The sequence below is a fragment of the Lineus longissimus genome, chromosome 1 (genome assembly GCF_910592395.1).
Source record: "Lineus longissimus chromosome 1, tnLinLong1.2, whole genome shotgun sequence".
Lineage (NCBI taxonomy): Eukaryota > Metazoa > Nemertea > Pilidiophora > Heteronemertea > Lineidae > Lineus > Lineus longissimus.
In genome coordinates, this window is record NC_088308.1 from 1,237,573 (window position 1) to 1,260,978 (window position 23,406).

Genomic DNA, 23,406 nt, shown 5'->3' on the forward strand with positions numbered 1-23,406 from the left:
TGCACCGTATATTCTATTCACGGTTTCGGAGTTTGATTATTGGTTTAGAATATAGACGTCAGGGCAATCGTTTCCTAATGACTCATGCGTTTGCGTCACCACTATCATCCTGTCATCAGGCCATTCCACTCGATACATCCTTACTCCCTCAACCATGCGTAAGGAGAATTCGTGTTGTAGCCCTGTTTAAAAGAGGATGCACCACAATCGGGCTACACAGCTTATCGCAAATCATTGCGCCTTGCGGGTCAAGATGATTACATATTCCTAATAGGTAGTCCTACTGTCAGCATTGTATGACCTACTGGTACTGTACATTACCTTAGAGTAACCAGAGTAACCAGAGTAACCACCTTAGAGTAACGTCTGGTTACTCTAAGACATTACATATTTCACAAGGCAACCACTACTGGCTGTTAGCAGGGAGCTGCGTATAAATAGATGTCGTGCAGTCACACCCACCTCAAAGACACTCAAAACCCTGGAGGAGACACCACAAAACAGATCTCAAGATGGTATATCTGAATTCACCATGGTGAATTCCTTTCATCACTGAGCTATTTATGCTCATGGCCTTTATAGTACCATATACCATAATTGAGTACAATAGGGCCGACACTTTTTCCAATGGGATATTTTCTACTATACACCGACACGGTGCTGCCCTCTGTCCATTTTACATCTAATTACGTTTCGCTTACGGTACACGAACAACAACATTGTGTGCGTGTTGTCCATGAACTGAGTTCAAAATCGTGATTTTATCGTCAAGTCACGGCTAATTTCCATCAATTTGCTGTTCAAAACGAAGTTTTTCATAAGAAGGATATAGTGCTGTTGTCAAATCGGCTGTTAGCGTTGGTAAGTGGGCAATTCAATGTGTTTTGTGACTGCTGAAACTGGTAGGCCTGGGCTACTGTGTATTGTAACTACATGTGCATCCATGAGATTGAGAATGCATGGGCTGCTGTGTGCCTGGCTGTACACTACAGACTACAGTATGGCCTGTACATTACAGGCATGGAAACTAAACAAGGTCAAGGTTGTAGCTTTGGAATTGAAATAATCACATAGGCTATGCAACCATGGTGACTTATTCAGTTATTGGATCAGATTTGGCCACTGAGTGAGTGAGTGCAAAGGAGTCTAGACCCTACAATACATTCTGTGGTGCCCTTGATTGATTAAATACACCTTTGCGAGGGTCTGGTCCATCAATTTTGAAAATATCGTATCAACCAACCCTACACGTACAAGCGTGCTCAGTTAAATAGCCATTTGTTATTGTCTGACTGCTCCTCTCTGTTGTAGACATGTGCATGATACATAGCTTTGTTTTGTATGCATATATTGAGCATGCAACATACAGTGAGTCATTCAATCAATGGCAATGCAAATGCCCTTATATGACTGTATTGATGTCATCATCATGCATCCTGTTATTTGTTGGCCTTCTTCATGAATCCCAACATCTCCGCCCAGGTGGTTGAGGTCCAATGATATTCATTCATCATGTAACATGTTCATGTGTGGGAGGTCATTTTAGAATCCACTTAAAAGGGAAGGCTCATAAATGAGATGAGAGATACCTCCATCCGTGTGACATGTCAAGGCATGTTTTGTATTGTCCAGTTGAGAATACATCTACTTGCTTTGCAATGCTTGAGTTAGGAGGCGTGAATCAGCCGTTGGATGGCGTGCCACTGCCAATACGTAGTGTTAACTATGAATAGTGCAAAGCAAAGGCACGGAAAAACCCACTGAATATCCTGAACTAAACTGGGTGAACTTGCAGGGTATCAACAGTCATATTCCAACAGTTCATGCATTGATATTATATCAACCCTAATATAACATCACACTGACTGGCACTTCAACCCCCCCCCCCTCCCCCCCCCCCCAACCAGAAACCCCCTTAAGCCTAGGAGATATCAAATAGTCTGAACACATATTTTCCCCGCCACGTGGTTCAGCCTGAGGCGAATGTTGTTTACGACGTGCTTAAGTAACCTTGACCTTTCATCAAAGACTGCTGTCTGTATTGATTCTGCCAGCTCTGTCTAACCCAGCATTCACTTGCAAAGACCGATAATGCTTTTTCATGGTAACAATTTTAATTGACTTTTCCATGTTTGATATTTTGGGAGGATTCCAACCTTATAATTAGAATTAGATCTAAGTATAAATCTCTTCAGCTAAAAGGTGAACGTAAGGAGAATCTGTGAGAGACTTTTCTACTTGTATTGTAGCAGGCCTACATTGTATTTCATGTGTAGACAGTCTGACATATGTAGAGACCAAACGTTTCATCCTGTTTGCATCGTACCGTGTAGGACCGACCAGCTGGTCTTGATCCTTCCTCTTGTCACGTGATCTGTCCATTGGCATTGACCATGTTGACCGTTGTCATCTAAACCTATTATTGTTGTTAGTCTGCCTGCCTATTTTGGTTTTCCGATATCAGTCCTTGGACTTCTACATAAGCTCGGGCAAACTAATTTTAGGCTTATAACACCATTCGACATGTTGATCTACAATCTATGTACTTCATCGAATGGTCATTCTCTGTGATCTGATCTTGGTGCTCAATCCCACCCCCGCACTCCCACTCCCAGGCACGACAAATTTCCAGACATTCATTAGTCTCCCTGGTGTTCATCGAGGGGAAGGAATCACCCCACCAGTTACCATGGTAACACGATCCCTTGGTTGCCTGGTACATTGTAGTAGTAACTGTGATCGAGATTTTACTGGCTGTATTCAATTGGTAGATCGTATATTTTTGTACATGTATGCATGGTTACAACTTGCAATTGCATCTAAAATACATGAAGTACTGGCATGTAACTTGTGCGCAATTTGTCTCTGGAATTAGTGAAAATTAAGTTAGGCCTGCATTCCGTTTTTTTGGTGATGCCTTTTGATTGCAGTTTGATCAATCTTTGGCAAAAAACCATAAATTTGCAAGAAAACCCAACATATCTCATGTTCAAGTTGTCCCTTCATGTTGCAGACCAAAGTTGACGTGTTTGACTTGAACATATTACCCAAAGAGTAACAACAACAGTAGTGTGCCCAAGGACAGGTATTTTGCTTCACCATTCACTGTCACTGCTCTTATAAAAACAATTGGAAATCAAAGTTTGAAGTGTAGAATTTTGTGATGCCCTAAGTCAATAATTGTGAAGGTCATGTTGATCTAGACGATATGAAATACTGATGTCCGTGATTGCATGCTGTCAAATGTGTGTCCAATATGAGTGACCCAGACATATCATATCATCGAACAATGCAGTAATCAGCATCTGGCTCCGTGTAGGAGGTTGACGTCACTTCAATAAATGGTATTTTGTCATGTGACAATAGTCTTAGAGTACTCTGTAATGACGTCAGTGGGTTGTAGTGTCTCTCTCTGGCACTTGGTGTCAGTGAGTGTACTGTATTGATAAACAAAATTTATAGACATTTACTTTTCTGGGTCATGACATCAGTCTGTGCTGAACAAATCGTGTTTTGAAAGTGGACATAACTGGTCTGAGGACAGGATAGGTCATATCAATAATCATCTGGTAAAGGAACGTAAAAGGAATATCAAGGCCTTCATATTACTCAGGCAAGCTTGTTTTATGTAAAAGTAAACATTTCTAGTGAGTACTATTCAACTAGTGTACAAACTTTACAAATTTCTTTCGAATTTGCATTAGTTAGATTCAATGATGAATCTTTTCCTGATATTGACATCAGAAGAGAAACTACAGAAAATCCTTGTTTCAGAAAATGCACAGAGCTGTTAAAAATTGCCATGTAATACATAATACTAATTCAGAATAATGCCTTTCTCATTTCAGATTGAGTGAGACCTGTCTGTTAACCTACGACCTGTTCTGTCGTCTCCTGCCTCAGCTGCAGCAGACGTGATCTCCAGGAAGGATCAACCCTCTGTTACGCTGGATCTCTTGTTGTTATCGTATCTCATCATTTCCTCCGGGATACCTACCGCTGATCATACATCATCAAAACCATGTACCCACAAGTCGATAGTGCTGCAGGAGCGGGAGTGGAGAGCGCCAGCGGAACCAATACATTCGACTCTCCCCAAGATTCTGGGATGGAATCCGACGACTCCGATGATGACATGGACATGGACATGGACGCCTGCATGGTAGACAGTGATGAGGATTTCTTCTCAACGAAGAGCATGACAAAAAGTGATGAAGAAGAGGAAAAAGAGGAACCCGTGGCCACCGCTGATGCTCCGAGCGAGCTGCCACCGAGTTTCAAAATGTCGCTACGACAGCGCCGCGTGAGTAAATCAGAAACGCTACCACTGCTGAACATCCAGCGAGCAATGCAGTTGCAGGGACGAGGAGGGTTTACTATCCCTTTGGCAGTACCAGAATCTCAAACACGCTTTTCAGGGCGGCAGAACTGGAAGAGGGCGTTCGCCAAGCTGAAGTTGATTAAGGACCCGTGGAAGGAGTTTCATCTTGATGAGTTAGAGTCTGAGCCAGCGACGCGCCATCGTTACAACGCGCTGAAGAAACAGTGGGTGACCGACGAGGTAGTGGTCAAGATGCAGAAAAAGGTGGGTGGTGTTTTATGACTGTCACTCCAGTCCCATACCTCTTCCAAATCTATTACTGAATTTCGCAACAGGATAATGACAGATACCTCTTTGTATCAATGTTCTAATTTCTTTTTTAAATTGCGCAATAAATTTCCTATCTTCCAAATGTATGTTCCTAATCTTGTGACTAATCTGATTTTTCTTTCATTTTTCAGCCATTTGCCCACGGTGCCATGCGAGAATGCTTCAGGGTGTAAGTATCATCTTCACTTTCATGGCTTATGCCGGTGCAAGCAACATAGTCTGGGTCTGTCCAAAGACAAGAGCAGCCTGATGTCTAGCTTGAGCAGCTTTATCTTGTTTGGAAGGATGTCTAACTTGAGCAGCCCCATCGTGTTATTTGTTCACAGAAGCTTGAAAATGTCATAGTTCATCACAATGCCCTGGATACAGTGGTGCCTGGTATTGGTGGTTGCCATGATTACGGAATGAGATGCTGGACCGGATACTCCTGCTACATTTTCATCACTCCAAAAACTACATGTAGGCCCTAAAGGATGAGTTACACTAAAGCTGATTCAATTTACTTTCAACTACATATATAGCAGTAAAGGCAGTATTGTTGGGCTATCTAAACTACAGGCATGACAGGGGCCAAAATTAGCCTGCTGTAGGCTTCTAAACCAGGATTTGGCTGTAAACATGAAACCCCACAGTGTTCACACAACCAAACATTCAAAGAACGTCTACACTGCTAAAGAGGGCTTCTATGAAATGATTGTACGTCATCCACTCTCAACTCTATTATGATTGGGAAATGATCTGGGATCTATTGGTCATGACTCTATGATATTTTGTCCTGCTCTAATTCTGTGTCATCTGACAGTGTTTACTTCAGAAATGTAGGTCACATGGATTAAAGCCAAACTCTGAACAATGATATCGATCATGTTGATACTTGAGTGATATTACTATTAGAGTACTGATGTCAGGCACCCTACTAAATGACATTGCAATCAACTAGGCCTATATTCCGAGTGGGCTTTGAGGGCTAGTGGGCACGAGATGATCGATAATGCATTGTGTGTTCGAATAAATGTGAAGTTTTCCTTCTTTCGTCAAAACAAGGAAGTTATATGAATATTGCTCAATCCTATATAGAGAACAAATTAATGCAGATGAAATATTGCTGATTAGACATGTTGATGTAGTAAAAGAATCTTGCTCTGGCTGCACCAGTGCCAAATAGCAGGTTGGTGCTAGTGAACTGTTCTTGAAAGATGTGAAATGACAATTACACAATCTTAGAAAAGTGTATTTCAGATATCCAGTAGTATAGTGATCATGGTAATGATAAAAATACAGCAGTTTATAATGTGTCAACCCTTCTTACAGAAAGAAGATCTCCAGTCTCCTCCATCATAACCAAGACTGGAAGAAAGCGCAGAACTATGTGGGCAAGCGTTACCTGCAGGATGTGGACAACTCCACTTATATGGAAGATGTTGTCCTACAGATGGATGCCAAGCTGTGGGGTGAGGAGTTCAACAGGCACAACCCCCCTAAAAAGGTAGGAATGAATGATTTAGGCTCTACATGCGATAGCTCAGTATTGAGAAGAATGCTTTGACGTGTTTATCAATATAAGAGGCTTTCTTCGTATTCTGAAAAGGCAGGGCGCCCCCTGGCGAGGCAGGGCACCACACCGTGCTTAAAGTTTGAGCTGAAACAGTATCATGTAAGCACACGTTCATGATGTAGTACATGTCCATATAAAAAAAGGTAGTGTTTCCCAGGTTACCATCAACTCAATACATTGTCTTAAAAGTACTTTGACGTACAGTAGAACCTCTCTATTAAGGACACCCTCGGGACTGACAAGTACTGTCCTCAATAGAGAGGTGTCCTGATTAGAGAGATTAAATTGAATGGAAACAACCAATTTGGGACCAAACCTAGTGTCCTTAATTGAGAGGTTGTCCTTAATAGAGAGGTGTCCGCTAAGGGAGGTTCCACTGTATGTTGTTTTGCAAGATCTTCTTTCCTTTGAACATTTTGTCTTGTGAGGGATATCATGTGCAGCACCCTGCTGCCGGCATGTAGGCTTAACATAACATGGGCTTTATTTGAGCCTCTCAAGGCATTTATTGTGTTCTGTAGCAAGGCCTATTTCATGTTCACAGTAAAAAGTCAGTCAACAATATAAAATGATAGAGCCTACCAGATATTGACATGGCCTGCGCTGGCCTGGATGGCTAAAGGTTTTGCATCATATTTGTTCTGCAAGTGCAGGTTGGAATTTGAGAAGGGTTGCATCAAGACTGTGGGCTTTCATGTTCTACTTTAGAGGGGTTTTGTGCAAATCAAGCTATCTTTTGTTTTGAAAGGAACTAGGAACCATTGCTTTCAGCATGCATTCAATGCTGCTGTTTATGACTAACAAGGCCTGCACATGTATGTACACAAGAACAACACCAGCAAAATGAGGGTGTTGTGTACTGCTGCTTCAGTATACCTGTACTGAGGAGTGAGTGCGTGTGCCTGTCATGGTACAGAGAGGCATGTATTACTCATCTGCCTTTGTAACTGCACCTGTGTGCCATCCGGGGTCGTTGATTGAAGAGATTCTTTGACTGTAAACAGTTTTTGCCTTCTCCTTCCAGGTGGATATCTTTCAGATGTCACTGCTTGAGTTCCACGACCGACCGGGCAAACCCCTCTACCATCTGGAGCACTTCATCGAGGGCGAATACACCAAGTACAACTCAAACTCTGGCTTTGTTGATGAAAAGATGAGGCTCACTCCTCATGTAAGCAGACCTCTTCATTCATAATGTTATTTGGGAGTGGCCTGCTATTTCTGAGAAAAGTCTTGCGCTTGACTAAGATTTTTTCCTAGAAATGGACGCCCACATCATACTATTACTATCTTCAATTCAGCAGAATCATCCCATCAGCTTCCATTGAAAAATAAAAAAATACCCAGCACTTATGCTGTCCTCATTTTCTTTTCCATGATGAAAAATCTAAAAAATTAAAAAAGTTAAAGTTAGATAAGTGTGATATCAACTATGGTGGATGTGATCATCTGATTTCACAAAGTACTGATTCTTGATACCGTCTCCTTTCTACTCTTTTGCAGGCATTCAGCCACTTCACGTTTGAGAGGTCCGGCCATCAGTTGATTGTGGTGGACATCCAAGGAGTAGGAGACCTGTACACTGACCCGCAGATCCATACCCACAACGGCTTAGGCTATGGCGATGGCAACCTGGGCACAAGGGGCATGGCACTGTTCTTCTACTCGCATGTCTGTAACTCGATCTGTAGCAGCCTGGCGCTCTCTGAGTTTGATTTGGCCGCATCAGTGGTCTCGCTTCAAAAGAAGTACATTGATTTCCAGGTGGGTGAAAGGTTGGACTTACATAGAGTTGACGCTTGACTCATTTTCAAGAGCGGGTAGCATTGGATTTGTACTAAATTGTAGTGTCACTATTCAACCTAAGTCAGATCATGTCCTGTTTTCAAGCCAAAGCCAATGGTAACAGATATTGTGACTTGTGTACCTGGTCAAGATTTTTAGTGTCAAACACGTCGAAGCAAAGACGTTCCTTATAAACTTCACCAAAAGGTTAGTCTTGTGCTGACCTTGGTTATAAGAAACCTGAATCACTCTTACCTTTGTCAAATGATTTCTTCCAGAAAAGTGCTGCAACCATCGTACGTGGTGCGGAAGAGTTCTGCCATAGTCCTTCGCCACAAGAGCGAGTGGACATCAGCCGTTTCATTCGTACAAGGACGATATCTGGCTGCAGTATCGGATCAAACGGAGAGGGTGGAGGAGACTCTGACTTGGACTCGGATCACGATAGTGTCAAGTCGGCTGATGACGAGGTGCCCATGATGATATCTCCACCGATGATATTTATGCGGCGTAACCGATTCACTGCGAATATCAGTGAATCCGACGGAGATACTCTGACAGAGGTAAGCCGTCGTTGATCTCTTGTTTGTCATCTCCCTCAGCATATGAAGTGGCCAAATTATTCATTTCAAACATGAACGAACCTGCAGTCATCCTCTTATCTACTTATCTTATGGAAAAGGCCCAACATATTCGGCTGGGTTGAACTACTTTGCTGGGGGCACTTTACATGGTTCGCTACAGCCTCATTCGTGTCAGTGACATACTAAATGTCTTGCATTTTGTTTGAATGTGTCATAGTACTGTGCATCATGACATCATTAGACTGGCGTTTCGGTCCATCATGGCATGCATCATGGCATTGTGGACCGGATACCAGTCCTTTGTGTAGTGAAGTGGGATGTAATCTGTTTTACTTTCAATCTGTTTTGAAATGTAGTTTTTGATCCCATTTGATTGCAAATCACAGCTACTATCAATGTGAAAGATACCAGCTGTAGATCGACCAGTTCGTTTAGTTCCTTGCCTGGATTCTTTCAATTCTATAAAAATTATGTTAAAAATGGTTTATTTTGACTTACAGCATTCGGTAAGTTTCACATTTTCAAATGCACTGTCACATTACAATAGAACATCCCAGACATTAGCACAAGTTAAAGTTGTTTTCTTTGATTTTAAACTAGGAGCTCACTGAGGTAATGTAGTGGAATATGTTCTTAGCAATTACGGAGTTTTTCCATTCAGAATGATACTTAAGTCCTGGACATTGTTCAACATCAGTTGTTGCATTTTGTGAGAAATCATTTCCTGGTCATCGTGTTTATAAATTTCCTGCATTTGGCGTTTACATCACAGTTGTGAATTTGAATATCTTGTCATTCTTTTCACTTCATTAGTCACTGCGGTCTTCTTCGCTTGGTCACTCTCTATGCTCGCTACCTGACGGAGGACATTTTCCTGCGGCGTGTCATTTCTGCTTTTCAAAATAATTGCCTGCCAACTGCTGTGCTACGAAAACCATTGCTTTATACAGAAAATAAAGAGTACTGTATGAAATGCAGTCTAAACTACAAATAGTATTTCATATTTGCTGAAAATTTTCAGGATCAGGAATGCCATTGAACTGAATATATTTAGGTGTCCTTGAATGCCAATAATTTGAGTTAAACATGTTATTCTTATCAGTTATATTAACTGCATATGGCAAAAATTTACTATTCTGGGTGCGAAATGTCTCAGAACTGGTTTATGTGGACTCCCACCAAGTCTTACTCTGTTTCAATCTTAGCTGGGTGTTATAATCAGTGCATGCACCTTCTCCAGTTTGTATGGGTACATGTAGTTGGGGCAGTTGTTGAACTTGATACAGACACAGCTTCATTTCTCATCAGAACCTGTCAGTTGCACCCACAAAGTTTACAATTTCTGTCTGCCTTCATGCATTGGTGAGTGAGTTGTGAAGTTACATATCTTCTGATGTAGAGATAAGATGGGTTTCACCTTCACCTTCTGTGCACCTTGGATTTGCCATTCAGTTCACCTTGCAGAAAGCAATGATTTTCAGGCCACATATCACCCAACCCAAAGGCCTTGAATTCTTGAAAACAATAACAACATTCTACAGGTACAAAGAGTTGACCTACATTCTTTTGAACAGTCAGACAGCAGTATAATAGAACTTTGTACTGTAGTGATCTTGCACTCAAGTGTATAAGATTCGTGGAGACATTAGATGGTTTCTGCCTTGTGTGTCAACACCCTCTTGCTGAAGAAGTCTTCTTGTGCCTATAGCCACATGCATCCTGAGGAAATCAGGGGTTAGTGTGCTTCTCCGGCCCTGTACACAAACCCCTGAGACATTCACCCTCATCTGTTGAAGTTTGAAAATGTCTCAGGAACAGGTGTCTTGGGCTGGATGAGCGACTGATCCCTCAGGATGAGCCACATGATGATTGAATGTGTTGAGGTGGACTCCTAACAAAAGCATGAATTTGGACATGGGTTTACAGTGCACTATGCATGTCAAGCTGAAGAGGGAAGATGTAAGTGCCCAGTTTGTCTCTCCACTCATACCAGGTCAATAGTTCAGTCACAGACTATCAAGTTCAATACAGGTTGACTCGGCTTAGTTTCTGTTCTCATGCCTTGGGATTAACCCATTTCTGTCGAGATAAGAAGACGAAACACATGTTGTGATTCAAAACTAACATGGCTGTTGTTATTGATCACTGATACCAGTCTGTGATCAACATGACACTCATGGTGACCCATCACAGCAAAACCAGGTGCATAGCACCCTGAGCTTAGCAGGTTGAGACAGACTGGTTGTTCATGTCACTGTTTGCTGCCTTTTGTGAACTCTGAGTTTATCAATTTCTTCCATTATCGTCTGGTGTCATTCAGGTTCATCTTCTGTGCGACATGGGTCTCATATTGCTGTGACATGGGTCTCATATTGCTGCGACATGGGTCTCATATTGCTGTGACGGGTCACAATTAGTTATCATAGAAGCAAAGCAAGGCTCCAATTGTTTGATTGATCCCAACTCCCAGTTGTTTTATCCTCACCCTAACTCCTTCGTCCTCTTGGACCATTTTGCCACTTTCCTAAAACCAGAAATCATTGTTATGTTGTTTGTTTCAGAAGTTACTGATCACTTGTTGTTGGACCCTAACCTTAAATTATCTGAAATTAAATAACTTGCACGGTTTTGAAAATACTGTTTAGAAATGATACTCTTGCAATTGTTTTGTTTCCGACTACTTAAAATGTGTGATGATATTTCTCACAAACTGCGATGTTCCATTTCAAACACCTGTCATGAGGAGCAAGCTCTCAATCCCAGTCACATGTAATGGGTTGTACTCAGCAGTCCAGGCCTTTGATCAATAACTGATTATTCTATAAGCATCTTTCATTGTCATGTTGCCAATGTTTAATGATGAAATCCCGTGACTACTGGCAAACCCTGGACATCACCTGAACGATGATTGCTAATGAGCTCATCTGCTGTAAACCCCCTGGCAAAAAACGAAACAGATGCCAAACCTGATTGTGGTGGGGTTTGATGTGGCCACAAGAGCTGGCCAAATTGTTCCAGTTGTCAAACTAGAGCTAATCTTTCTACAGCTTCAGATAATCACAACACATCTCACATTGCTTCCTTTTCCATATTTGCTTCAAGATCTGCCTTCAGGTTTCACCAACTCACTAAAAGTTGTTTGGGAAATGCGCTGCAGAAAGTTGCTTGCCTCCTTTGAAAACTCAGCTTTCTTTGCAGTTAAAAATGCTGGCAGTTTTGTTCCAGATTTTGTATTATTTGATTCCTGTATCCAAATTTCAGCTTGATAAAGAAAGTCCTCGTGCAAGGAGACTAAACAATCCAATTGCTCACCAACCATCTGATAGTTGGAGTAAACTCTATGGGAAAGAAGTGGTAAATGCCTTTGTGTGGTTTTAATTAGGAGTTTTAACTTAGTCACACACCACACTCATTCATTCATCTGCCAATTGCAGTAGATTATGTGAAACACAGCAGGCAAGTCCTATTGACATCTGGTGATGATAATGTGCTCACACGATTTCAATATTGTACAATAGGATATGTGATCAGTCACGGTACAACCATCTGTAACAATCAAATGATTAACTCAGGTCATTCACCCAAAATCTAATAATAATGCACTTCGAAGGCAAGGCCACTTTGCTTTAGCCTATCACTGCAGGATTAAAAGTGCAGTTTTGTACCCAACACCCTTTGATTATGACACTCATACTGTTGACTTTTAGACACTTTAAAGTTTAACAGCTACAGAAAGTTGAAAAAAACAAGCACCAACAAACATTAGAATACACCTTCTCTCTAAAATGAGTCTTTCCAACACATGAGGTGCTTAAAGTTCTGGACACATCGTAGCTGGACAATTAGATGCTTCTTAAATTTAGAATTACCACAGAGATTTCAGATTCTTTCAGGTAGATTAGAACCTCAACTAACCGTCAAAGAACCTTCATTCATATTCACATAACAAAGATGTTTGAAAATTATGTTGCATTCTTCGAAATTGAAAATGCTTTCAAATTTTCAGAATGGTACCCCGCTCTCGCCGCGGGACAGTTGGACGAAAATGTATGGGAGATTTGTGGTAAATGACGATGAGATTTATAGCCCTTCTCGTCAAGTATGTGTTGTGTTCTGTTGTCAGGTGCCATAGATGCTTATGCTACCTCCTGTCATCATTCACAAACAAGGGGACATGTGCTCATCTGTCAGTCACTGTCTTGTGGAGTCACAAGTTTGTTTGAACGATGAAACTATGTTTTGCATCAACAAGCAAACTTCTGCTCTAAAACGTGTTGTGGGAACAGCCTTCAGAAGTGAAGGTCATATCATGAGGGGACATGAGGCAGTATGTATCTATTTTGTTATAGTTATGGCCCATGTGGTCGTTTGAGGTGGATGTAAAGACAGAAAACATTCACTACTGGCATGAAAACAACACATACATCTTTTTCATGACTTTAGAATTACTTTAAAGTTATTTATTTTAAAAGTTATTCATACAATGGCTGATATATTAGGGGTTGTGGCTAATTGTGTCTTAGCACCACACTTCAACTTTTTTTTCTCCTAAGTTAAGAAGTTTCCTGCAGAGGTTGTGTTTTTTTGTGCTTTAGTTCTTCCAATTTTGCAATGTAATGCAGTTAAGCCTTTTATAAACAATTCTTGTAAAGGTGTAACGTCAGTCATGGTGTTAATTCTGAGACTATAATACGCACAACGGTCGACAGTCTGGTGATGATATGTCGTCCATGCAAATGAGAAATGTGACTTGGAGGATGTCATTGGCTGCACATACCTATTGTTACCCTATCATTTCACTGTTACTCAATGTGACATGTTTTGGTCCAGTCCTGGTTATGGTTGGTACATGTAGTACTGTCAAGAAGAGCAACTGGGACTGCCCTCTAGTGAGAACGGCCACAGTTTGTCATGTGTGTCAGGTGAACATTCAGTGTCATCCTAGCATGGTAGTTGTGATGTCCTCCTCTGAATTAGACTAGTCCTCGTGAGTACGCGCTGTGTCTCATTTAGATTTGAGTGGTCGTCCTGTTGCACATCTCTTCTGTTTGATCTGACAAAGGAGAATACTGTGCAAGGTCAGTTAGTTGACCGGCAAAGAGTTGAAGGGTCAGTTTTACCAGAAACTGTTCAGCCACTTCACAAAATATGGATGGATTTTATATCACTTAATCATGATGCATCCATGTTGTCATGGTTCCCAGCACTCCCGTCGTGACAGCCATCCCATAATGCTCAGATAGAATAACATATGACGGAACTCATAGCCTGAAGCCTTGCTTAGCGATAACAAATATGATTAATAGTAAATAGTAGGCCTTTGATCAACAATTCTGGACATGTCGGCTGAGTCGCATCGCCCACTAGGCCATCTGCGGGAATATCCAGTCACCTAATGATATCATGACCAAGTAGTTCTAGGCACTTGTCTTGTTAGATTGGTTATTGGTTGAGGTCTCAGTTGTCAGCCTATTAGTTTATCCTCTTGCATGACAATGATCATATATGATGTGTGTTTGGGTAATCTGCATTGTTCTTCAAGGAGTGCATCGTCGCAAGGTGTACAAAAATAAAGACGGAGACAATTCTGTCTTGTTTAGTGACCATGACCACAACCAGAATACCTTGTTTCAACGGTAACTGAGAGGCCTACTGCATCAGCTGTTCCCAGTGAGACCCCTGATCATCTCACCTGAACACACAATTCTCAAGAGTACTCTTCTCAACACTCTTCTGTGCTTCATCAGTGAATAATAAAATCTTCTGCGATCGTGCCAATTCCCGGTCTGATCATGCCCGGGGTTGGGATTCACGTCTATTGATTTTGTTGTGTCATTAGTAGAAACTGCGCAGTATTCTAAAGAGGCCTAGTCACAGTGTTTAAAAAATGGAAAGGACGTTATTAACTGTCATTTTGACTGTAGCAAGCTGAGTCACACCAAGGACCACTAGTTTAATTTTAAATCATCAATATTAGCCCTTATGCATTATATAATGATAAAAAAGATAACAAATTTAACTATGTATTTTTAACACAGGTTGTAGGATTTAATTTATTTCATTTCATACTTCTAAAGATTTCTAATTAATCTTATCAAAAATAGCTTGGTGTCTCATTGATTGAGCCCTTTGGTTTCTTGTTTAATACAAAATCTTGGAAGATTATCTTTTTTCTTTTCTTTGAACATAGCATTTGGTGGCAGAAACAGTCACAGTGTCATCACTAAACATTTGGGAAGAACTTGCTGTTTGATATATTAGTGTGACCGTGCTTTAATCATTTTGAAACATAGTAAATACTGGGGCTTATTGCCACCTTGTGAATGTAATATCTTTTGTAAATTAAACCATTTTCTTCACCAGCTTTCAAATTCGAAATGAATTCAAGTAAACTAATTTGTTCATGGCTGATGTTTATTGTTGTGACAGTGTTAGCAGTCCCCTTCTCTATATTACAGGAGGAAGAGAGACAAGCATTTGCAGCTGCCATGAAGAGAATCCATCGTCCTTCGTGCATCACCAACGAGTTGAACCTGAGGAATACAGGAGACGTTGGTGTGGCAGCGGTCAAGAAGGTTGGAGACTCCATCTTAGGCCAGGTACAGTTAGTCTCCTCTCAACACTTGGAATAATGGCCGGTGGTGTCATCTTCTTCAATCTTTCAATGTTTTTGCTGAGATATCTTTCATGACAGAAGATGGAGATGAAATTGTGTGACCTGTTCAAAATCCGATAAGAGCAAAATTCAAGAATTATCCATCTGGCTTCAGTGTATGAATGTCACAAGCAATACCTTTGGCCATATATGTTCCCTGGCGATAGTCTGCCATTTTGTCATGAAGGGCATGTCTGCCGTTCTCGTTGCAGGTGCATCATGATATGACCAAGTATCACGAGTGTGGCCGCTTCTGTATGAATGATAGTGACATCGACTGGGAGGCTGCGGTCTATCACGAAGAGCAGGCAGCCAAGTTGGGCATCATGGAAGCCATCCTTACCTTGGCCAAACTCTATCTTGGTTTTCCCAGAGACATCTTGGTCAATTGTACCATTACGGTAGGTTGTTGAAACAGTCAAATGAGTAGTTTTTGCTTAAGTGTGTACTAAAATGTGGTACACACCTTGTCCATATTCTATGTGAACATGTGATATTCCAGTCGGTCTGATGCCTTCTTATCACAAGTCAACACTGCTTCATCCAATGTGGTTTGGACACGATATTGCTACTCTACGTCATTCAATGATTGTTTATCTTTCAGGAGACCGAGTCAAACCTTCAGAGAGGCTTTGACTATTTGATGTCAGCTGCCAAGTTCAACGACGTCGATTCCATGATCAACATAGCCAAGGCTTATGAAAATGGATATTACAACAGGTAAGGAAGTCTGCATATCTTATGCTAAAGCTTTTCACCCAAGTTCAGGACCTGGTTGTTCAAAACCAAATTTAGTCACAAAATACGGGTTTCAACTTAACTTTGGCGTTATGTCCTTCACTTAAGCCCTAAGCATCAGGGTTAGTGACAAAACTTGTCATGAAAATGTCTCTTTCTTGAAGAAAATGATCTTACCTTAAATAGTAATACTTGCGTGTGTTCAAATTATGATTAACTTGCTTTCAGGTCAAAGGATTGGGGTTTGGCCATGGAGTGGTATGAGAGATCAGTCGGACTCATCGAATCACAGTGTATCAATGAGACAGAGGAACCTCTTTATGCACTCAAGGCCAAGTTGGCTGACTTGTACAAATGTGGCGGATTCAATTTGAAAGCTGATCCACAGAAGTCAGGTATGTTGGTGCTCATTGATGCTTATTTACAGAAGCCATGGTGGTGTAGTAGCTTGGGTCTCTGACTAGCAGCCATGGGGTCCCTGGTTCGATTCGTAATGTCGGCATGAGACTCTAGGTAAGTCTCTCCACCCAGGTGTATAAATGGGTGGCAGTCAGAAATGCCCAGGTTGTAGCACTGATTGAGCAGGTCATATGAGTTCTAGTGAAAGGTTTCACCATGGACACAATGCCTCCAAGTGTCTTTCATATCATTTGCTCTTCCTTTAGGTGACTTGTTCAACGAGGCAGCTGAGCTAGCCACAGAGCAGATGAAGGGGCGACTGGCTACGAAATACTTCATGCTCGCTGAGGAGGCGTACGGAGAATTGGAAGAATGAGGGAAATGTATTGTGGAATGGTCTCTACGTATAAAACTCTATGACTGAAATCAAAGTTACACAAGTGTTAGACCCTGTAAAGATATAAAGGTAGCTATGACAAGATAATCACTAAGGAGAGGTTGTGGAAATGGCCTCGAGGAAGTGTCATCCAGGACTGAAAGATTCTGTAAATAGTTTGAAAGCTAGCAAAGAGGAGATTGAAGTGCACTTTGAGAAAGGATGTGTGGACAAATACAGGAAACAAACCCACAATGAGATTGGTGAGGTATGTGTATGGTGTTTGTTTGAAAGGCTGTAGTTATTCACACAATGCTAGATGCTAGTTTATTTATCGATGACGGTTGCTTCTGTTTCTTGTCCCCTCTTTCACTGCCAAACGTGTTTGTCGACTAAAAGTTTTCAGAGATGGAGAACGTGTGGCATTGAATGAGTGACAGTTAGATGTAGATTGTGCTTGTGCGGTTCACCTGAAATCAGAGATTCTAAAGTTGTGAGTGTAAACTTCTCGTGAAGGATCCTGCTAGGATACTGAGTGTTACAACTGATTGTGCCACATGTACATGGTATTTAAGTTACACATCCGAGAATAACTTGATCGCAAAGGCATCCAATTGGCATCCAAAAGCTGTCAGTGATGTGATGATAAGCTACGAGTATAGAAGGCTTGCTTTGCCTTACATTAACTTTGAGTCTGATGCCACTCGGTCATCACCCTGGAGCAAAAGCAACAGTTATGGCTCTGTCAAAAAATTCTTATCAGGGACTTCACATGATTTCCTTGTATTCTGTTAAACAATTCGTTTGTGCCATGCATATTGGATCCGCACTTGTTTTTAACTGTGACGAATTCTGACCATTTGTTACCATCTGGAGTATAGTAACGCTTTTATTTAGCTCAGGACTTTTTGAGATTCAGTCTTTGCATTTAAAATGGGGTTTTTTTGGTGTCCCCGTGTTAATTTTGTCTCCTGAGTTTGGTGCCTTCCTGTGCTTTTCTTAAACTGATTGTCAAGTTGTTTTTTGCATTGAAAACTTTGGTGTGACGTCTTCTTTTGTGAGGTTATGTTTTCCAAATCTGGAAGAATTTCATTATACTTAGTGATCCAGATGGCACCAAATAGTCAGGATCTCAAACTTAAACTATCCTGTTTTCCATTATAAATGAAGGCAGCTTTCACTCTGATGAATCATAATATCGACAGATGTTGTCGAATTTCGGTTTTTTACTCAGGATAATCAAGTCTTTTCCTTTGTCGTATAAATCTCTCTGTTGACATAACTTAGGCACTCAAGTCTTTGTGAGCTTGAATCTAAGTGGAGTGTATTAAAGGCATACATGTAGAACCGGTTTTACCAGATGAGGAGAAACTTGACTTCAGTTTACATTTTGAAACCTAAATATTTAAATCTTATTTTTACCTTCTTTTGCCAAGAGGAAAACTTTTTAGGGTTACCGGTATATTTCATAAATTTATGACATTTTTCTGTATATTCCAAATTTGATGTCATGAGTGATGAATAACAGTTTTAGTTTTCATAGAAATGAATGTCACAAGTCTGACTGATGAGTTTTAAAAAGTTCAGTTCAAAAAGCAAAGAAGATTTATCGGGCATTAAAAATCGATTTGAGGAATGAAGGTGCTGGCAAAGGACACTGCCTAAGTTGGACTCTTTTCGTATGTGGCTTACGATTCTCGGTGCCAGCACAACATCGCAGGGCCACACTGTGTAGAAAGATCACACTTTCATGACAATTCTGATGTGGCATGAGACAACAGTTTGAGTTGTTTAACTTTCCTGGGTTGTGATTGAGCTGAAGATCCAGTGAGTGTACATTTTGGCACTGTAGGGCCCTGCTGTTGAGCCTTGCACGAGAATGTCAAGTCCCATATTGTAATACTGTGATCGTGTACATAATGAGTGATCTGGCCGTACCAATTTTATCGCAAATTTCAACGGGCATTTCAGCCCTTTATATGGATGAGGCTTCATCAGTTTTGAAAAAAAATTCTCTGAGAGTTTGACAAATATCTATGATTAGTTTTTTGCAGTGTATTTTAAAGCATAGTGACCTTTGGACCCCTGTGCTGGCTAGATTTCTTAACACCTGGTAGGCCGGCTTATGCCAGACATTTCCTCAGCTAATAGATCTGATGAAGTATAAAACTCCTAGGTTCTTTGTAAAGCTAGCAACCCAACCCTGCCAAAACAGAAATGATGCATGACAGGGAATTATAGGCAAAATGACTTCTTGAAATAACGTGGCAATGAAATTGATATGGCCTTTTGTATTTTCAAGTTAACTTTTAGACCATCAGTGTCAGTTTTTTACCCTGTTGTACTGCTTTTTATGGCAAGTTCAAAGTTGACCAGCTGATCTAGAATAGTCCATATTGTACACATCTATTTACAGTGACCTACATGTACGTGTAAACACATCTATTTACAGTGACTTACATGTACGTGTAAACTGACAATGACTTGATGTTGTAAACATGTGAGCATTCATCGCTAGCTGACGAAAACATTAGCTGGTACTTTTAACAGAAACATGTCAGGTATCGACAGTCGTCATCTTGGCCTAGAAGTGACTTCTTGCCTTGGGTGCAGCTCTGTTCACATCACAATTGGTGTTTTTCTTGGTCCTTGACTTTACAGTTCCGGTAAGTTTGCGTTTAGTTGGCCAGGCTTTGATTTACTGCTCTACTTACTGTAGTGTTTCTGTTATAGAAATGTACATGTATCTAAATTTGCTGAACAACAGTGTACTATGGTTACTTTGAATACTACACTAGGTATAAACTCTTGACATACTCAAACATCATCAATATGTGTCCTAGACTCTGTATATATCGCTCATTCAAGTCGTACATGTATTCAGGACAATCACAATGTGGAATATCGACTTAATGTCAAGTGCTGGGTTTTATTGGTCTGTTGAGTCACAAGATGCCGGATGACTTCTTCTCGACTCAGGAAGTAAAACGAGCAATTCGAGAGTGACAAATCGTTTTACAGTGTCCACTTGTCCTATTTCATTCCACAGCACCTTACTTCCATGTAGGCTGCATTCTTACTTCATCAAATCAAACTCCCTTCATAGTGCTTGTAAGTGTGGATAGAGTTTCACATCAGTATTGTTATCTTTCTTCTTATAATAACTTAGTTCAAGCAGAACATCTTTTTTACCTTACATGTATATCTACTTTATTTTCCACCAGAAATGCACAGCGACACACTGCTGTGCAGGTGTAGGTACTTTATTCTCATTATGCACAGACCTCTGTGATCTTCTTTAAGCAGGTGTGTTTATTTGTCATAAAGTCTTCTGGAATCTTACACATTATAAGCTGATGTTAGGTTTAACTTTCTCCCAGCACCTGTAGTAGATAAGACATGGCATAATCTGTCAGTCTGTGACACAATCAGTACTCTTTCTTGTAGCATGGCACAGGGTTTCCGCTGGAAGGCTTACTTCATTGGCTTTTAGGGGCCCGACCTAGAAACTGGTTCATTTCATATATCCTAGAAACAGAATCATTTGAAATATCCCAGAAAGTTAGGAAATATGCAAGTCGTGTTTTCGATGTGATGTACAGAACTGTATTGCAGTTTGGTATGTATGAATTGGGAAAGGACATTCCGTAGATCGAGTTAGATCTTGGTAGTCTAAAATATCCTGGACTATGTTTGTTTACATTTGTGTCTGGGTTTAGGCAAGGATGTTTAATTTGAGCAAAGTTTGATTTTGTGGAAGGGCTGAAAATCTTTTGAATTTCTAGATTGAGGAGAGCATAAATTCAGATGTGTTAAAGATTTGTGTTTATGTGGAATGTGTTTTTGTATTGTAATTCAAGACGGCACTTGGCTATTGTGGATAGCAATGCATAACATTATTGAGGAATTTATTGTAAGTTTTTCTTGTGTAATGAAAAGTGTACACATTATTCAAAAGTAGTTGTTGTACTTGGTTGTATCTCTTTGTATTTTTTGTATGGTTTAGAGGAACCGGATCCTGTAACAGTCAGTTGTTTTGTCAGTGCTGTATGAAGCTTATCATAGTGCTTGTCACCATGCTATCGCAACATCTATTCAGGTCATTTATATTTGCAAGTCGATAGACTTTTTTGTTTGGCTTCTTGAGAGTTGAATCCACCTTTCTGCCTTTCCATGACAAGAAATGGTTGAATTTGATGATTTGTATGTTCTCTATATAACATGGAAAGCCTGGTTAAACTTTGAAATAATCATATGAGGTTATGATTACAATACTGTACATGCTAGCAGTATGAAGCTGTTATGATGAAATCAACTATTTGGACCCCCTCATTATCCTATAATCCTATTTACGAATGAGCAGAAATCAGTTCAGTATACTGTCTGAAAGCTAAAAGCTAGCTATAGTAATCTCACTGTTATAAGGCTGTGCCATCATAGTCACACCTGAAAAAATCAAACAGTCATATGATTCGAGAATTGTAACACAAATTGTCAATATCAGCTTGTGAGTACATGTACCTATCAGCCATCAAAAGAGTTCAGTGCCAAGATAAAACCCTTCCTTACCACTGCAGCCCCTACATAGTGTCTTCACTTCGTAGCCATTCTATGCATCCCTTTAGTCATTTAGATATCTACTTACATCACAAGGGGCTGGTTTTTCAAAGATCTAGCACGATACATTCACCGAATAGGTCCTTGTGAAGGTCAGTTTGAGGAAATGTTGGTTTAGGTTATGACCTTGGAAGAACCCGCCCTGGTTGGGCATGAACCCTTATTTGGCATGTGCCTTGTTTTTGAACTGACCTTGGATTGCGATGACATATCATTTCCTTTCACTGACGGAATTCTTGTGGTTATGAGGCCAAGAATGTTATATTTTGGGGTGAAACCAAAAAGTAAAAAAAACCTTTAAAATCAGTGGGAATATGCCAGTCCTGATGGTACGTCCTCAACGTTCTTCAAAAATCTCATTTTGTAAATAATCTTTCTTCAACATTTATCCTTGTATTTTCTAGTGTACGTCACATTTACACCATTGAATCGTATTTGTAAATAGTCCATCTTGTGTTAGTGCAGGGAGGTTCTAGGACTTGTGTTCCCATGGTCATTCATGGATACCATTTTCGCAAATCCATCTTTGAGAAAAAGATGCCCGATATTGATGCCTTGTTCATGTGATTTCTTCTTGTTCATGTGAGTTCTGTGACTTCTTTTAAAAGAAAATAAGGGGTTCGAAAGGGTCAATTCAAGGCAAAGGAGTGGTAGAAACATGACATTACAGTCTATTTTGCCATCTCATTGATCAAGCAGCACCCCTCATGGACCCCATTCATAATCGTAAGAAAAAGTGACCATGTGAACTGGGCATAAAATGGGCTGACTTTATAGTTGATAGTCAACACTGTGTCATGTGTTATAAAATGTGTTATATGGCAGAATTGTACAATTTTTTAGGAGTTTATCCATCTTTTTCACAATTTTTGTATAACTTATAATACTGTGTGAACACAAGTGTTAAATCCATGGTAGGTTTAGTCACGAGCCATGTTTCATATCATTTGTTGTATGTCCTATTTGGTAGTTGGGTTCTATCTTACTGGCAGAGGTTGTGTTTAGTTCATGTTTATAACAGACTGGCAGTGATAAGTCACTTGGACAGAGCTGTATTTCAGAAAACATAGCATCGCAAAGTGGATGACAATTTGATAACAGTGTCTTTGGAAATGATTGAATATAACTGTTGGTGTCCCAGTTGTATGGTTTCATCAATAAATAGATGATTGTAACGTGCTTCATCCAGACTTGGTGAGAGCAGTGACTAACCTGCTCATGAAGCATTTGTTATCTTGTTACCTCCATGTATAATTCTGATGAAATAGTACAATGGGGACACTATGCATTCTTTGTGCTGGTCACACTGGATGCATATCAGTGTTAATTAACCTAGCTGTATGTGTGGAGAACATGCACAGGGTGGTGACCTGTGGCCTAGTATATGAGAGAATGTGGGGGGGGGGTTGTCTCGTGCACTGTTAATGTTTACCACACATAGATCAGTTCCAACACTGGCGTATTTGTGGGTTGGTCCATATTTTTTGTGTGTGCTTAAAATTTGTCGCCAGCAAAAAGTTGTTTGATTGATCAACTTGAAATTAAGGATTATCAACAGGTTACAATATAAATCCTTGGATACAGTGCTGTTAAATTGTTTTGTCCTAAGTCTTATCTAAGGGTATGAAGAACATATATTATTCATCTCTTCACTACTCTTACTTGTATGTATTGCTATTAAATGTTTTCATGGTATTTTAGAGTCATCATCCATCAAGCTCATCTCAAAGAAACTTTGTAAATAATGCTGAAAAATTGAAATATATATTGTTCAGATTACAGCTTCACTCAATAAAATTGGATACTGAAACTATATTTTCTTGTTGTGTTAGGTTTTTCTCTCATGTGTTTTGCAACTTTCAAGAAATATCGATTCCTTTGTTATTCAAGGACTTTGAGTCAGCAGTATTGCAGAAGCTTCAACCAAATTTCATATCTGGTCTTGGACTGTGGCCGCAGGTCAAGGACTTGTACCCGCAGGTCAAGTTTGCCAGAAGTCGGCCCGTGATTTCTGGCATCAGAGGCAAGTTCCCCGAAATGAAACTT

At 40.3% G+C, this 23,406-nt stretch overlaps 1 protein-coding gene across 9 annotated transcripts; it reads left to right on the forward strand.

The window, feature by feature from the left end:
- Positions 1-704: 704 nt before the first annotated feature.
- LOC135483724 (eukaryotic elongation factor 2 kinase-like) lies at positions 705-23,175 on the forward strand. 9 transcript variants are annotated; one of them, XM_064764742.1, is made up of 14 exons: positions 705-861; positions 3,849-4,585; positions 4,783-4,820; positions 5,963-6,137; positions 7,231-7,377; positions 7,710-7,970; positions 8,270-8,554; positions 11,837-11,929; positions 12,582-12,674; positions 15,034-15,174; positions 15,443-15,631; positions 15,835-15,950; positions 16,197-16,363; positions 16,634-23,175. In XM_064764742.1, exons 2-14 carry the CDS (start codon positions 4,022-4,024, stop codon positions 16,741-16,743), a joined length of 2,379 nt encoding a protein of 792 aa, XP_064620812.1. In that variant the 5' UTR covers positions 705-861; positions 3,849-4,021; the 3' UTR covers positions 16,744-23,175. The 9 variants fall into 9 exon arrangements, with proteins under 9 accessions (XP_064620812.1, XP_064620821.1, XP_064620803.1 ...); XM_064764751.1 differs by lacking the exon at positions 705-861 and adding an exon at positions 3,483-3,613; XM_064764733.1 differs by lacking the exon at positions 705-861 and adding an exon at positions 3,490-3,647.
- Positions 23,176-23,406: the final 231 nt, after the last annotated feature.